Source organism: Zychaea mexicana (assembly GCF_025766255.1).
Source record: "Zychaea mexicana strain RSA 1403 chromosome Unknown BDB00scaffold_17, whole genome shotgun sequence".
In the NCBI taxonomy this organism is placed as follows: domain Eukaryota; kingdom Fungi; phylum Mucoromycota; class Mucoromycetes; order Mucorales; family Lichtheimiaceae; genus Zychaea; species Zychaea mexicana.
In genome coordinates, this window is record NW_026516680.1 from 367,475 (window position 1) to 383,053 (window position 15,579).

At 43.9% G+C, this 15,579-nt stretch overlaps 6 protein-coding genes across 6 annotated transcripts; 5 read left to right on the forward strand and 1 right to left on the reverse strand.

The window, feature by feature from the left end:
- Nucleotides 1–1,236: 1,236 nt before the first annotated feature.
- BDB00DRAFT_785949 (WD40-repeat-containing domain protein) lies at nt 1,237–2,860 on the forward strand (the record flags this gene model as incomplete). Its single annotated transcript, XM_053120570.1, has 2 exons — nt 1,237–2,681; nt 2,755–2,860. 2 exons carry the CDS (start codon nt 1,237–1,239, stop codon nt 2,858–2,860), a joined length of 1,551 nt encoding a protein of 516 aa, XP_052982273.1.
- Nucleotides 2,861–3,549: 689 nt separating this feature from the next.
- Nucleotides 3,550–5,429, forward strand: BDB00DRAFT_811382 (kinase-like domain-containing protein). The gene is made up of 7 exons (XM_053122618.1): nt 3,550–3,986; nt 4,183–4,337; nt 4,448–4,517; nt 4,608–4,659; nt 4,742–4,866; nt 4,997–5,211; nt 5,292–5,429. The coding sequence occupies exons 1-7, from the start codon at nt 3,681–3,683 to the stop codon at nt 5,386–5,388; spliced, it is 1,020 nt and encodes a 339-aa protein (XP_052982274.1). The 5' UTR covers nt 3,550–3,680; the 3' UTR covers nt 5,389–5,429.
- On the forward strand, nt 5,236–5,779 carry BDB00DRAFT_180654 (uncharacterized protein). Its single transcript, XM_053116369.1, has 2 exons — nt 5,236–5,337; nt 5,407–5,779. The coding sequence occupies exon 2, from the start codon at nt 5,426–5,428 to the stop codon at nt 5,690–5,692; it is 267 nt and encodes an 88-aa protein (XP_052982275.1). The 5' UTR covers nt 5,236–5,337; nt 5,407–5,425; the 3' UTR covers nt 5,693–5,779.
- Nucleotides 5,730–7,189, forward strand: BDB00DRAFT_811388 (S-adenosyl-L-methionine-dependent methyltransferase). The gene is made up of 2 exons (XM_053122619.1): nt 5,730–6,113; nt 6,207–7,189. Exons 1-2 carry the CDS (start codon nt 5,866–5,868, stop codon nt 6,877–6,879), a joined length of 921 nt encoding a protein of 306 aa, XP_052982276.1. The 5' UTR covers nt 5,730–5,865; the 3' UTR covers nt 6,880–7,189.
- A 269-nt stretch (nt 7,190–7,458) lies between these two features.
- Nucleotides 7,459–9,335, forward strand: BDB00DRAFT_882235 (uncharacterized protein; the record flags this gene model as incomplete). Its single annotated transcript, XM_053128135.1, has 4 exons — nt 7,459–7,576; nt 7,683–8,179; nt 8,482–8,949; nt 9,168–9,335. The coding sequence occupies 4 exons, from the start codon at nt 7,459–7,461 to the stop codon at nt 9,333–9,335; spliced, it is 1,251 nt and encodes a 416-aa protein (XP_052982277.1).
- A 4,602-nt stretch (nt 9,336–13,937) lies between these two features.
- On the reverse strand, nt 13,938–15,265 carry BDB00DRAFT_811393 (uncharacterized protein). The gene has a single exon (XM_053122620.1). The coding sequence runs from the start codon at nt 15,119–15,121 to the stop codon at nt 14,117–14,119; it is 1,005 nt and encodes a 334-aa protein (XP_052982278.1). The 5' UTR covers nt 15,122–15,265; the 3' UTR covers nt 13,938–14,116.
- Nucleotides 15,266–15,579: the final 314 nt, after the last annotated feature.

The window sequence follows — 15,579 nt, forward strand, 5'->3', positions numbered from 1 at the left end:
GACCGATGACAGCCAAAAAGCGCACCACTGGTCACTTGGACTGTAGATAATAGAAGATGACTGAGGAGCAAAAACAAACAGTCAATGCCTTGTGTTACCCCAAGTCTATCCCGCTGCTGCATTACCTGCTTTTCTGTGCTGGCGGGGGTTGGCGGGGCGGGGGAGGGAGAGGAAGATACAAGAAGCATGAACATCCCACTCTGCTATCTTCTGAGGTCAAGATAAGTGGTGATGGCACACCTTACGAGATGTGCTTAGAACAATGTAATCTATTCGACCCGCATATATCGGACTCCCTCCTTTTTAGGCTGCTTCCAACAAACAAGGCTCTTTCTTCTCTTTCTGTTTGTTGGGGGTTGACCCATCAGTTCTCTCCAAGGCGTGCCATTTTTTCAAGTTCCGTTGGGCTTTTTCCAATTTGCAGGACCCCTTTCCACAACGAAAGCCTTCTTTTTCCATATCTATTCTCCACCACCCAACCTCTCTCCTATAACAAACCGGTGCATGGTGGCGAGCTAATCTGTACAAAAAAGCAATGAACAATAATTCCGCTTCTGGTTCCTCGATTTCGTCATTTGAAACAGAGAAACCTGATGAGGTTTGTTTTCGAAATTCTCTTATTTCCTGTTACATGTAGTCTGTTATGCTTATGAATTCTTATTTGCATCGTGTCTTTGAAAACTAGTCCGTCACAACCACACCAACGACAACAGCAACAACCTTTCACCAGCAGCCCATGACCTTCAAACAGTTGAATGATCAAGACCATGGAACCAAACGGTCCTATGCCACTGACGATACGGTGAACAAAGCAAAATGGCCGTCATTTGAGGTAAGGTTTGCTTCTTTAGCTCAAGTGTGATTATGGCGAGCACTTGAGCAGGCACTCGTGTATATCGAGTGTTTGGGTTTTTTTTTTTTAATGGCGGCAAGGAGTGTTAAATCTCTTCCCACTCCGGCCATGGAAGTGAATATTATTTTAACCAGACCTTTTTTACTATTCAACACTAGACTTTCATATCATGCATTCACAGTCTATTTTATCGCAAACGACCGGTCGAAGATGGTTATGACGATGAATCCGAGTTGAGACCATCCAAACGATTTCGGGCCAACAGTAGAAACAGCAACAACAACAACAACAGCAATTATGGTGACAGCAATAACAACAACGGCAACAGCAACGTTGTTCTTCCAAGACACACCAGCTTGCACGATATCAGTCGTATGCCAGACATGGTCGCAGCATTTGACGAGTTGGAGCCTAGCAAGAAGAGCACGATTCTTATGGAACTGCTGAACCGATCATCTACAGATACCCTTCAACTCATCAGCTCACTGATTATTCCTACTCTCCGACGCGACTTTCTATCCTCGCTACCGAAAGAAGTTTCGTTATGCGTACTATCCAATCTAGACGTACACACCTTATGCAGAGCCTCGACAGTATGCCGGTCCTGGCGTGACCTGATCAACGGCGATGCGCTGTTGTGGAAACGCCGGATGATCCAGGACGGATTCCCTCATGACGATCCATGGGCCTCTCGGTACCGTGGCAGTGGAACGGCGGCGGCCTCCGTGATGCCAAAGAATAAGAATAAGGAGACTTATTACACGATCACGAATCCTTTCAAAGAGCGCTACAGACGCCTTTATACCTTGCGGCAAAACTGGCGCAAGGGGCGTGCGCGCGCTGCTCGATTGATCAGCCATCCCCATAATGTGGTCACGTGTCTTTCCGTGGATCATGACAAGATTGTGTCTGGAGCGGATGATTCGGTGATCAACATTTATGACGCAGTGACATTGACGCGACGACGTTGCTTGCGTGGTCATGAGGGTGGTGTCTGGGCATTGCAGCATGTTGGCAATACGCTTGTGAGCGGATCTACGGATCGGACGGTGCGGGTTTGGAGTTTGTTGACGGGCAAGTGCACGCACATCTTTCACGGCCATACATCGACGGTTCGTTGCTTACAAATCGTCATGCCAAACGAAAACAACGAGCCTCAGCATCCGTTAATTATTGCTGGATCGCGCGACTCTACGCTGCGTGTATGGCGATTGCCAGATCCAGAAAACGATCCTCCATATGATGGCAACGGTGCCAATCCTTATCATCTGTACACACTGAATGGTCACACCAATTCTGTTCGAGCCATCGCAGCGCATGGCAATATTCTCGTGAGTGGCAGCTACGACCGAAAAGTATGTGTTTGGGATCTGGCAAAAGGCACCCTGGTCCACCGTATGGAGGGCCATGGCGAAAAGGTGTATTCGGTGGTGATTGACCATGAACGGGGCCAGTGCATGAGCGGCAGCATGGATGCATACGTCAAGATCTGGTCGTTGGAAACAGGCCAATGTTTGCGCACCCTGGATGGTCATTCGATTCTCGTCGGTCTGCTAGGTCTCTCGGATGAACACCTCGTTTCTGCAGCAGCGGATACCACACTCAGAGTCTGGTCACCCGGCGGAGACTGTATGCATGCACTGCTGGGCCATCAAGGTGCAATTACGTGTTTTCAACACGATAATGAAAAGATAATATCCGGTTCTGAAGGGGGACTCAAGCTGTGGGATGTCAAGACTGGCAAGCATTTGCAGGACTTTGTCACATATGCGACAGGTGTTTGGCGAGTTGCCTTTGATCAGCGACAATGTGTAGCTGCCATCCACAGGTACAAACTGCTTTTCTTTACTGGCTGTTTTAAAAGGGATGTGTGCTAAAATGTTTTTATCTGTTGTTTCTAGTAACAATATCACTTATCTAGAAGTACTTGATTTCGGTACGTATGGCTTAGAAGAAGCTGCACACCACGAATCAGTTCCTCGTCCTGTACATGCTACCCGACACTGACGATGATTGTTGATGATACTGCTATACTACTGCGCTTACATACTAATTCCCTCGATATACCCGCACTCGCACACACATACACATACACAGACAAAAATTCATCTCCCAACCCGCATTACCTTCGCACATATAAGTACAAGACACATACATTTACACATATGAAGCATTCCCTCTTATTATCTCTCCTTCCCTGCTTTCTTTATCTGCTGCAATAACAAAAACCATACGCGTGCTCCGCTATATTAGACAAACTATGTGTGATTGTATTCTTACCTGTCAGAGTCAATTTAATTACTATAAAAGTGATCAGTGTAACAAGGCCCTTGATGAGCTGTGTCAGCGGAGACGTGGGGAGGAAGGGGTTGGTGGCAATAATGATGATGGTACATATGAGCGAGCCAAAGATTTGGATCAGCACTCATTAAGCAACGTGCTTATTACCATCATTATCATACGTGATTGTCGTTGCAGAAGACCTCTCTGCAGTGTGACGACTGCACATAATTATGTAAAGACTTGTATTGCTGTGTGCGTGGTAGAATAACGGACAGCACTTCAAATTTTTGTTTTCACACAGCACCACATTCAAGGTGTTGCTTTGAAAACAACCTGTGTAACTCTACAAACGAGGGCCTAACTCCGACTGATGAGAGCTCGCTGGGTTACTTTTTTTGATTGCAACGCAAAAAAAAAAGTGTAAGAAAGGGGGAGGGAGGAGTAGAAGGAGGAGGGGAGCTAGCACGCACACTTCAAACTCTTCTTTTTCTTTTAAATTCATCTCTCCCCACTTGTACTTTCTTCATCTCGTCATTAAATCATCATGCCATTGCGAAAGAAACGCAACTTTAAGAACTTGACACTCGAGAACTCACCTGTGGTTGTGAGCAATACAGGGGCACCAGCACCAATAGCCAAAGTGCCTGACAAACGACGGTCATCAGCACGACGACTCGAGGAGGAATATAGTAAGCTATGTGAGCAGCTGAGCGATTTGGAGATTGGACTCGAGTTGCGGCTGGATCTGCGTCCCGAGGATTTCAAGACTATCGATGAACTGGGCCGAGGCAATGGTGGAACTGTATGTAAAGTGCTACACGTACGAACCAACACGGTTATGGCGAGGAAGGTAATGTATCTCTTTTTTAAAGATATGCTATCATCATCAATTATCAGCACTTGCTGTATACCAGCCACTAGTTGTTCTCTTTCACTGGTTCTCCCGCCTCTCCCTCTCACTCTTAGGGTTAATGAAAATGATGATGGTTTATTAATGTGCACGTTCTTTTGGGCTATGTAATGTGTCTAATATCAACTATAATCAGGTGATTCACGTGGAAGCCAACGTCAATGTTCGAAAACAAATCATGCGGGAGCTTCAGTTTATGCATGATTGCAACTCTCGACATATTGTGAGCTTTTACGGCGCATTCATGAACGGTGGTGACATTTCAATCTGCATGGAATATATGGACATTGGGTACGTGTCTCTTTCTTTCTTTCTTTCTCGAAGAATGATGTCTATGCGGGCGTTCAGTATTTGTCCAAGATTGACACTACTTTATATACTAATCGATGATGTTCTGTCAGCTCACTCGACCGAATCTACAAAAAGCATGGGCCGATTCCCCTGGATGTATTAAAGAAAATTGCTTATGCGGTAATTAATCCAAATCACCCCTCCCAAAATTACAAAGGGAATAAATAACGTGGGATCATAATTGGCTGATTGGCAGGGCTTTTTTATTAGATTGTAGACGGTTTGATTTATTTGTATGACGAGCACCGTATTATTCATCGCGGTAAGAAGTCGGGACAGGATGATGATGATGATGATGACGGAAGGATGGTTTTTGCTCATCTATATACTACTGGAATTTCTAGATTTGAAACCATCCAATGTACTGGTCAACTCGTTAGGACAGATCAAATTATGTGATTTTGGCGTATCCGGACAACTCATCAATTCAGTTGCAGATACGTTTGTCGGCACGAGCTCTTACATGAGTGTAAGTTTTATACATCTGAAAGCCTTATATTCCGTTTTCGTTGTTGAAGTTGTGAAACTAGTCTATAAGGAGAGGATAAGGGGGTAGATTATTAAAATTATTCCCGGTTTTATTTTCTGTAATATTATAGCCGGAACGTATTATGGGATCGCCGTACTCTGTCAAATCCGATGTATGGTCACTCGGCATCACCTTGATGGAACTGGCACTGGCCCGGTTCCCGTTCCCGCCAGATGGAAACCCACTGTCCATCTTTGAGTTGCTCCAACATATCGTCAATGAGCCTGTCCCGTCGTTCCCTCCCAACAGGTTCCCTGATGTCCTGGTTGATTTTGTGGATAAATGGTAAGATGCCTCTCTTATCCAGGGCAGAAACATGTGGGCTGGTGATAGTTTACTTACATGAGATGATGTTGATCATGTAGTTTGGTCAAGGACGTACAACAGCGGGCGACGCCCAGCGATTTAAGAGTACGTATAGCTTCTAGAAGCATGCCGATTGTGCTGTACTGTTTTCATTAATCCACTATGTCTGTTTAGAACCACGAGTATTTGGCAAATGCTGCTTCAGAAAAGGTGGATTTGGAAAAGTGGGCACGCAGCGCTGCAAGTGCACCTGATCGTATCGATATATCCAAGCTCCAGTCAACATCCAGTACCAATAGCCAGTCGTCTTAGAAAGACCTCCCGGATACATATCTCTCTCTACACTACCCCTCTCGACACACACACACATATCTCTTTCTCACACACACACACACTCTCTCTTTCTCTCTGTGTGTATATCTCTAAGACCCACACACGCATGCACCACCCGCACTCGTAAAGCGACCATCTTCTCATATAAATAAATATATATATATATCTTTCTCCTTCTTATATAAAAATATACATAGCAACAACGCCACCCTTCAATTTCCACATTTGTTCCCGCTTTCCATTGTTGTTGCTGCTGTTGCTTTTCTCAGTTCCACAGAAAAACTAGGATTTGGAAAAGAAATGCCGCGTCGATTGTGGAGACATCAAGATTCACGATGGATCCGTCGACTATTGCCTGCATGTGATAATGATGTGTCGCTAGCCAGACGGCAACTAACATGGCTTAAGGAGAAAACACGAAATCCAACATTGCTAGATCGTCATGTCTACGATCGTGTGGTCCGACACAAGCCGCTTCAATATATCCTGGGAACACAACCGTTTGGTGATTTAGAAATTGTGACACGACCCCCGGTATTGATTCCTCGGTACAGAAACTAAAAAAAAAAAGAGTTGCATCCTACTTGGCTTTACCTCTTCTCTATTCCATTCCATTAAGTGTAATTTTTTTGTAAAACTAGATGGGAAACAGAAGAATGGGTCCATCGATTGATTGATATCCTTCTACCGCATGTAAAAGCCAAGAGCCAAGGGGCACAAGAACGACCATTCCGTGTGCTAGACATTTGCACCGGCTCTGGATGTATAGCGCTGGCGCTGGCGGCTCATTTACCTCCTCATCGTACGCAGATCATAGCAACCGACATATCCGACGATGCCATAGCACTAGCCCAACACAACTACCATGACAACAAGTCATTGATACAAAACCATGTCGACTTTCAACAAGTCGACGTGTTTTCAGATGCAATGCAACGGATGGATCCGTTCGATCTGATCGTATCCAATCCGCCCTATATCACGTTTGACGATTACAAGGACTTGGATCCGGATGTCAAGCAGTGGGAAGACGTACGCGCTTTGGTAGCTGACGAAGACGGTATGGCTGTTCATCGACGAATCGTGGAGTTGGCAAGCAATGGATTATTACTGCGATCATCAAAGCTCCAACGACAAGGAAAAGGAGAGTCGTCTATAACTACAACCACCAGGATACCCATTCCAAGGCTAGCGATGGAGTTCGGAGGAACTCATCAAGCTGTGTCGTTAAAGCGGATGATGAAACCGATGCTCAACGACGTTCAAGTGTGGAAGGATTTGGCTGGGAAAGACAGAGTGGTTGTAGGCGCATAAGAAGAGATGGGATCCTTGCTTTTGCTTTGCGGAACAAACAGGGGAAAAAAAGACACGGGGCGCTTGTGTTGCCCTGTACCTAGGTATATGTTTCTGGTATTAGTAATGGGCTATGGCTCAAAAACTGTCTATCACTTGTATGTCCCTTAGCGACATGTTGCCCATTTCAATGCAACACCAAAGTCAACACAGTGCAAAGAAGAAAGAAAAAGTCGATGGGGTAAATGACTGAATTACGTGGCGTGGTTTTTTTTATCTTTCTCTAATGAAAGAAAGAAAGACTGAAGTGGCATATTTAAAGTTTTGCATGACGTGTGAAGAATGGTATTTTATATGTTACCGGAAAAACTGTTTTACGGTTACTCATTTCTTTTTTTTCACGTGTTGCTCAAGTAAGACAAAGTCTCCCTCTCTCTTTTCTTTCCTTTTTTTTTGCGCCTTGTTGTGTGGAGCTGCGAGCTTCTTTTTTTATTATTCTCGGCGACACACGAAACCACAAAAGTAGTAAAGTTATACCCACCCCACACACACACTACCCCACACGCAAGGAGAGAGCATTACACATTTTAAACACAACAAATGCCATCTGCGACCAAATTCCATCGATTCAAACGTAAAAACTTCCAGGGCCTTGTTTATTGCGACTATTGCGAAAAACTACTCTGGGGTCTAGCGCGCCAAGGTGTTCACTGCATTGGTAAGCAGAGTTGTCTCCATTTTCTCACTCACCGAAAAATTATACGATAAATATTAGTATCAATAAAAAAAATAGAAATGAAATAATTGTATTGTTGTTTTACCAGAATGCGGATATAATTGTCACGAAGAATGCAGTAAAATGGTTGTTCAGTGTCGACCGCCTCGTCGAATCAGTCCGGACTCACTTTCAGTAACGGATTCCGAAGCGGAATCGTTATCAAAATACACTTCCCCACGGGGTTCTATGCACCAGGACGACATTTTTTTACAACATGCCAGCAGCAATCATAGCCATAGCAACCACCATAACAACAAAAAGCGAACACCGCCTGCTGTAGACACAACAACTGAAGCTTTACGTTCACCCACCTTTTCAACCGCTACTTCCAACACTACTACCACCCTTAACAACAACAACAACAACGACCACGCACATCGACCTTCTCCTACCCTCAGCAGTTCCGTCAAAGCCTACCGAAAATCCCTCAAGCAACACGTCCAAAACACCATCGTCCAGGCCGTTCCAGTGACATCGAAAATCGTCAGCAATAACCAATACGGTGTGCTGAGTCCCCAGACCACTGCAAAAGCATTTGCTCGAGTTGTTGCTCGATCCAGAGCACTGTTCAACTTTACCGAGTGGATTTATGATATTTATGCCTGGAAGCATACCCTTTCTTCAGCCAGCTGCGTCATGCTATGGATTGCATTATGTAAAGTTGCATTTATTCCTATGATCATTCCTATTATCATTTTTTTCTAAAAAGTATGTAATAACATGCAAGAGAAATTGAAAACTGATCCATCTTTAAATGACTTATTTAATTAGGTTTATACCCTTCGTTACTCCTTGTTGTTCCACCTGCGTTGGTATTAGGACTGTATATCCGCGTAGGCGTCAAGTCTACCACCACCGCCTCGCAAGCACTGACGCCTCGCTACGATGAGAACTCGCCCGAATACTATGCCAACTTGGAACGCACACAACAGAGCATGCTGTTCCTGATCCGCATCTATGACAACATTGCCTACCATCTCGGTCACATTTGGCTGTCGCCCGGATCGTATCGTCTACTTGCTGCGGGCGCCATGGCAACATCAGTGGTGTTCTGGGTACTCGGTCGCTGGGTTATCATGCTGATCGGTCTGGTGATCTTGGTCAACAAGACTTGGGTTGGCTCGACCGCCGAAGTCTGTATGCAGTTTCTGCTCGAATTAATGCAGACCGCTATGGACGTTCTACACAAACTGGTGTTTGCTACGTTTGCCACTCGAAAGACGTCGTCGTTGTCCTCTTTGTCATCTAAGCCTGTGGAGGTTTCAGTGTATGAAAATCAACGATGGTGGGCTGGCAGTGGCTATACTTCTCAGGTAAGAAAAAAGAAAGAGATTTTATCTGCGTCTTGGGGGGGTATATTTCGTGAGTCCTGTGTGTTTATGTGAGTGTGAGAAAAATGGCTGTGTGTGTATGTTGCTGTTGCACGCCATGTCTTGCCATGCGTGTATGCCTGTTGGAAAATAAGGAGGGACAGAGAGACAATGCGGAAAGGGCTAAAACAAGCCTCTGTTTATTATTCTTTCTTGTTTAGCTGCTGCGCTCGGAACGCGCTGGGTGGTCCAACTTGACTGGTTCAGAGCCCTTGCCAGGCAAGGACGAGATGCCTGCGCCAGCAAGCTATGAGTGGGGCGAAACTGGCTGGGAATTGGACATCACAGGGCCATGGACGGATGAACAGCTTGGAATAGGTAAGCTTTAATTTACCCGAATAAGAATTTGCCTTTTATTGACATGTAACATCTTCTGTTTCTTCTGTATTGCCTTGATGCCAATTATTGTTAATTGCCACTATAGTGGTAAGTGCACATACATACATCGGTTAATAACTTTAAAGAAAGTATGCATATGATTGACTTGAAATTATGTCCTTTGAACAGTCGATCATTGAATGCGACGAAAAGGGTTGGGTCTATACTGATCATCGATGGCACAACCCTCGTGGTCGACCAGATCGTATGTCCAGCACAGACGGCAGCAATACCAACAGCAACGGACCAGAGAATACGCGACCGCTAACAAGACGAAGACGGTGGTATCGTAAAGCTTATCCCGTTCTTTCAAAATCTAAAAAATTAGTATGAAGTACCACCTAAAAACACGCAAAAAAGAATTTAAAAATAACAACGATTAGCTATTTGTTTCCTATTCGTCTGGTTTTAATATACAAGTACGAGTTTGGTTGTGGTTATTTTTTGCTTTGTTTTATTTTTGTTTTATACAACATAAAGGAAAAACGATGGGTTGAGCTCAGATCAACCTGTTTTTTTCGTGTTTGGAGTTAACTATCGTATCCGCTTCGCAGACCTTCGTAAGCATCTATCATTGTCGTCATGTTTATTTTTCTGTGGTTCTGCCTTCTTTCTTGTCGTTGACCTTCCGTCTGATCCTAGGTCAATCAGTGCCGAAGTAGTAGTGGTTGAAGAAGATGTAGCAGGAGTAGTAGGACATGATGATGCTGTTGCTGGCACAACTTTAGGAGCGGGCGTGGTTGGCTTTGTTGAAGAATTGGTGGTTGCAGAAGACTGGTGTGAGTAATGATCACCATCATCTTGTTGTTGCGATGTATCCACAGCGCAATCAACACTGTTGTGATCATCAAGACTCCTGCATCAACTGCAACACGTGTAGCTAAGCTGGACATTGCATTTTGGGCTTGGATAACATGGCTCGTTCATGTAAGAACGCGTGTTACCTTTCAAATCCGCGACACGCTCATCATAATCAAGGAGCACGACAGTACCGCTACCGCGATAAATGTCTGCCTGAACTGTCTACAGCCAGATATGCAAGATGTCGGGTTCAGAGAGCTTTGTCGCCTGAGCATCTGGTTAGAATCGTGGTCACCCAGTGTCGGTAAATCGCCCGACGCTCGTTTCTGGGATAAGCGCCATTTGTGATATGGAGATCACAATGAATTTGACAGGTGCCGTGCTTGTTGTTAGAGGCTTGTATGACATGCCTTGGTATTGAATATCGCCTCGTATTGCCTTGGTTCGCAGATCCTCGGTGGCGAAAAGTACCTCAATGACCATGCTGCCTTTGCTTTTGTTGTCGCTCCTGTTGTTGTTTTCGCCATTGACAACAGCGTCACCAGTAGCTTCTTCTTGTTGAAGCACTGATCCCTGTTGAAGCTGTGTTTGAAGTTGTGCCGATGCGGCTCAAAATGTTCTTGATCTACATGAAGGCCCCTTCTTCAGTTGTAATAGCGTCTTTAAAATTGCACAACAAGGTACGATCGTAAGGGACGATGCGCCACGAGTTGAGTGCAACTCTAGGCTGAAGACCAGGCAGTTTGTCATTAGTGGATTGAAGAGTAAACTTTGGGATGCTGTTGCTGTTGTACGTTGGTGACGCTGTGCTCTCTCAACTGTCAGAAAAGCTGAAAGGCCAGGACGTGTACTTTTCAATTGTGCATCGTTCCTCTCTCCGATCACACAGAGAGCACGGTTACACTAAAAGCACATAAAACAGATGTCCACGATGCTTCTTTGTGTGTTTGTATGCATTCAGGTTAGTTGCATATCAACTTTAGCACGAGGTGTCAACTTTTCTGTAACCCGTATGTACCTACCGCTTGTAAACCCATTGTTGCTGAGCGAAGACAGCAAATTTAAAAAAAAAATTATCATTATGATAAGCGATTTACCTACTGAATGAGTGTGCTGATACACGGTGTGTGCTAAAAGGGTAAGTTTTAATAGTTTGTTGTTAAAGATTGTCTCCTTACGTTTTATGATATGAGTAGACGTCCTGTGCAAAGTAAAGGTTGTGTGTTATACTTCACACACGGGATTTAAGAACATACATATAATAGATATACGGGCACCTCAAATGTAGCTTTGCAAGTTCAGCTAGACGCTTCTTGAAAAGCAAGTTTATGGATGTTTGACCGACTGTAGTGTACGATATTTCTAGAGCAAGCGGCAGTCTTTGTTATTGCAGCTTGTGAAGATGAGTGGCGGTGGTGACGCTGCATCGAAGGTTTAAACATACGGGCAATATTGGCAACGAAACCAAGCTTGCACCCAGCCTTATCCTCAATCACAGCGAATATGATAATAGGCAAGTATAAACTTGATAAACGAGTGCCAAAGCTCGACACAGAGCACACTCATTGAGGTCGCCAGCGAAGTGCCAGAAAACCACACAGATTAGATCCACGAATATCTATACAAAACTGTCTTGTGCACAGTTATTTTTGGACACAGCGAAGATACTTAGTAAAATGCTGCTTATCACCATACATAGACTATAGACAACCCGTTTACGACGCTGGAACTAGAGAGTTTATATCAAAAGTTTGTATCAAAATGAATTATATAATTTTCAGTTATATAGTCAATATAAAGTCTAGTATCATCATACCACCTATGATAAGACAAAGCAAAACACAAATGCTGATATGCATTTTTGCTTAAACGTTGATATTAGAACACTGACGCAGAAGCTTATACATACATCAAAAAAGAAACCAAAAAAAGCAAAATCACTATCTATCAACGGCTGAATGCGTTGACGGTGACAATAAGGACATTAAAAGAGTGTATACCGCCCTAAAGCCAGATTGATGGCGTTGAATTGACGCAGTACTTATGCAAGCCTAAACTACCGAAATTAAAACCGATTATCATTCTATGTTGTAAAACAGCAATGGCAGCATTATAATGAAACTGAGACGATGGTATGTAAGTTTGTTCCATTTCGACATAACTGAAAGATATCGAAACTGTGCAAAATCGTCAATTTTGGCTTTTGGTTTCTTTACTGCAAAGTTTTAGTACACACATCATACCATTACATGCGTGTACACTATCGTAGCTTCTTATATATAGTGTGTGGTTTATTATTATAGCGATGGTAACGCTCTCGCTCACATAGACTCACAATTATGTTGATTAATAAATTTGAAAGAGATCCATCGACTAACCTTCTACATGCAGAGACTGTGATACTGTTTTTTCTCTACTGCATACATATAAGGTTTGTATCAACGAGAAACAAATCGTTGATCATTGCCAAAATAAATGCTTTCAGCTACATAAACACTGCATAATGTCTGTTACAGCATCAATACTGTAAACAAAAGAGATGATGTGCTCTCTGTGTCTCAGCATTCTTCCGCGTGTTTCCGAACCCTCCTCTAGCCCCACCTCTTTGTTATACTCTCATTGCTTCGTCCATTACATCATCAACGACATTTGCATAGAATTCTAAAGTTGAGTTTTGTGGGTCACAAAATGGCTGCGTGGGTAGCACATGGAATCGGCCTCAGCCCCGCCATTCTATAATGGCAGAAAGCAAGGAACGAGTCTCATACCCTTCGAACATAACCAGCTATGTATCGTGCAATCGCAATATTAACATTTATCAGTCTGCTACAGCATGTCTTACTGGTTAAACCTTACTCATAATATCTTTATATTAAGAAAACTTCTTTTATCTTTGCGCTAGTGTCCTAGTAGCATGACTCTATACTGTACCCTCTCTGCTTGTTCCACGGTTCAAAAGAAGATGCAAACACGTCATGCAGGCGTGAGTTTGATCAGAAAATCAAGTCGGTTATTGTTACGCATGAGAAGAAACATGGGTGCTGCACTGTGTACATTATGTTTAGTCAACGATGTATACAACAGGTGACGGAAAACCATGTTTAACTGGTCTTTACACCGCATTAATGCCAGAGTTGAACAGAAAAACTCATGTGGCGAGTAGTCTTAAATACCATGTGAAGCTTCAAAAACTATTGCATAATACATAGTGGCAGCGGCAGGATAACACGTAAAGAGGATAAAATCAACGAAGCTGATTTTTTTATATTTCGTTAACGGGCGTTTGAGTTTGTGACAATCGCAATGTGACCAAATCTCTCTTCTATTGAGAAAGAGCGATATCTCGGACCATCGTAGTAGATATTTTGTGCTCCAAATTGGAGATGCTATCCCGAAGCAGTATATGCTTTCATTATGTAACTTTCTTTGTTGGAGAAGCAACCAAGGTTGCCCAGCAGACTGATCATGTCTGATTGGTATTACAATACTTTTTACGCATAACAGGTGAGCTACGGGACGCCGGTTTAGTATTCATTTTTTACCCACAACCATGGAAAATGAACAATGGTAACGCTCCGGCGATGCCGGCGATCAAGAAAAAGTTGTGAAACAAGAAACGCCAAGCAGTACACACATACGCAGATCTGTTTTTTCTTGTGCAAGACGAGACGGAAAAAAGAAACCCAAGAATAAATAGTTCCGCTTGCAAGCGGTCGATCACTTGAGTATGACAAAGAAAAAGAGTAGTGGTGGTGGTGATGATGATCATCTCTTTCATTGAAAGGTTGTGGTTTTTTATATATTTTTGAAGATATGTACACAAAGCACCATTGTTACGAGTACGGGCACTTATACTCCCCCATCTGCTACAACTTTAAAATTTTTCTACAAAGGCATGATAACAAAACACAGGAAGCTTTTTGGTTTTTCTCTAAAAGTCACTAGAGATTTCTTCATCATACAAGTCGTTGTAGATGGTCATGATGAGATCGCCTACTCGGGACTCCAGCTCGGATCGCAAATCCGCTCGAGCAGCTCTGAGCCAGGTTTCCAAGAACCGGGCGTCATTATCGAACTTGTTGCAGCCTTGCATCCAGAAAACACGGTGGAGGAATCGGTGGCCAGCATTGATGATATAGTCGGTCATGCTCACTTTGGTTGTCAGTAACTGGAGGCCGCTGTTGTTGTTCTCGTCTTCGACGGCATCGGCAATAGCTTCATCACAAGCAGCGAGATCGTGGCGAAGGCGATTTAGCAGGTCAAAGTCTTCAAAGACCTGTGTGAGGCGGTGTCCCACCGCAAGGTTAAGGGAGTACAGCGCCGAAGCGATTTGGTGTTGTGGTACAGGTGGCGGTGCATCGGTCGTCATCAAGGTAGCCTCGAGAGCGTCGTAGTCGGGCCACACTGCTGGCAGTGCTTCGCCTACAACACCTCGGATGGCGCCAAACACGCGTGCATTTAATTGGTGGAGGTGGTTTCCAATGTATCCAGGCATCTTAACAAGACATCCATCTGTAATAACAAAGAAGTGCATGTTGTAAGTAAATAGAGTTCGGCAAAGGGGTAGGAAAAGGGTTGAAGCAGTAATAAATAAGGAGGTGAAGATGCAAGTGCACAAAACAAAAATCATATTATTTTTACCTTGCAATGGTGACCCGCGCAGCGTGGTTGCTTGGGATTGGAGCAATTTGGATTTCTTGGTACGTGGAGAATGTGTCAGCATGACCAAGAGGTCTTCTGTATGCGCGCTCAAGACATCGTCGACAACCGTTTCGTAGAAGCCTTCGATCGTGTCGCGGATCATGACGGCATTTGACAAGGGCCAATCGTCTTGTTGCTGTTGTTGCTGTTGCTGTTGGAACTTGAGCGGTGCGGCGATGACAACGTTGCAAAAGACATAGACGAGGCTAGCAAGGTACAAAATTGATGATAGCATTTTGGGATTGTTGTTGTTGAGAGTGGGTATTTTTAATGACTGTACAAGGGGGGTGTTCTTTGATATGAAAACAAAAATGAGCAACCGATTGACCAGCAAAAGGAAGGCGTATGTGTCTGTGAAGAGTACAAGAAAGAAAAATGACGGGGGAAAAAGATGAAAGGCGAGAGAACAAAAACCAGGGCAATGCTTTTATAACCAAAAGTAAGAAAAAAAGAACCTTCACACACAACGCACAGATCCGCGTGACACACAGTTACACTAATTGCCAGTTGCTTTTTTGGTAGATCACTCACCAACTCCACCACCCATTGTTAAATCTCTCTTTCTGCTCCTCTCCCCCAATATTTCGGGGTCGGAGCTTGCCTATCTGTTTTGCAGCTTTGCATATCGTACGTTTACCTAATGGGACCCGTCGATTGTTTGTTATGACCATGGAAACAAATTAGCATAGCAAC

Bases quoted from the DNA above. Each gene is read 5' to 3' on its own strand.
- BDB00DRAFT_811388 (XM_053122619.1), top strand. From the start codon at position 5,866: ATGCCGCGTCGATTGTGGAGACATCAAGATTCACGATGGATCCGTCGA. The intron at 6,114-6,206 runs GTACAGAAACTA...TTGTAAAACTAG, and splicing joins CCCCCGGTATTGATTCCTCG to ATGGGAAACAGAAGAATGGG.
- BDB00DRAFT_811393 (XM_053122620.1), bottom strand. From the start codon at position 15,121: ATGCTATCATCAATTTTGTACCTTGCTAGCCTCGTCTATGTCTTTTGC.
- BDB00DRAFT_811382 (XM_053122618.1), top strand. From the start codon at position 3,681: ATGCCATTGCGAAAGAAACGCAACTTTAAGAACTTGACACTCGAGAAC. The intron at 4,518-4,607 runs GTAATTAATCCA...CTTTTTTATTAG, and splicing joins TAAAGAAAATTGCTTATGCG to ATTGTAGACGGTTTGATTTA. The intron at 5,212-5,291 runs GTAAGATGCCTC...TTGATCATGTAG, and splicing joins GTTGATTTTGTGGATAAATG to TTTGGTCAAGGACGTACAAC.
- BDB00DRAFT_180654 (XM_053116369.1), top strand. From the start codon at position 5,426: ATGCTGCTTCAGAAAAGGTGGATTTGGAAAAGTGGGCACGCAGCGCTG.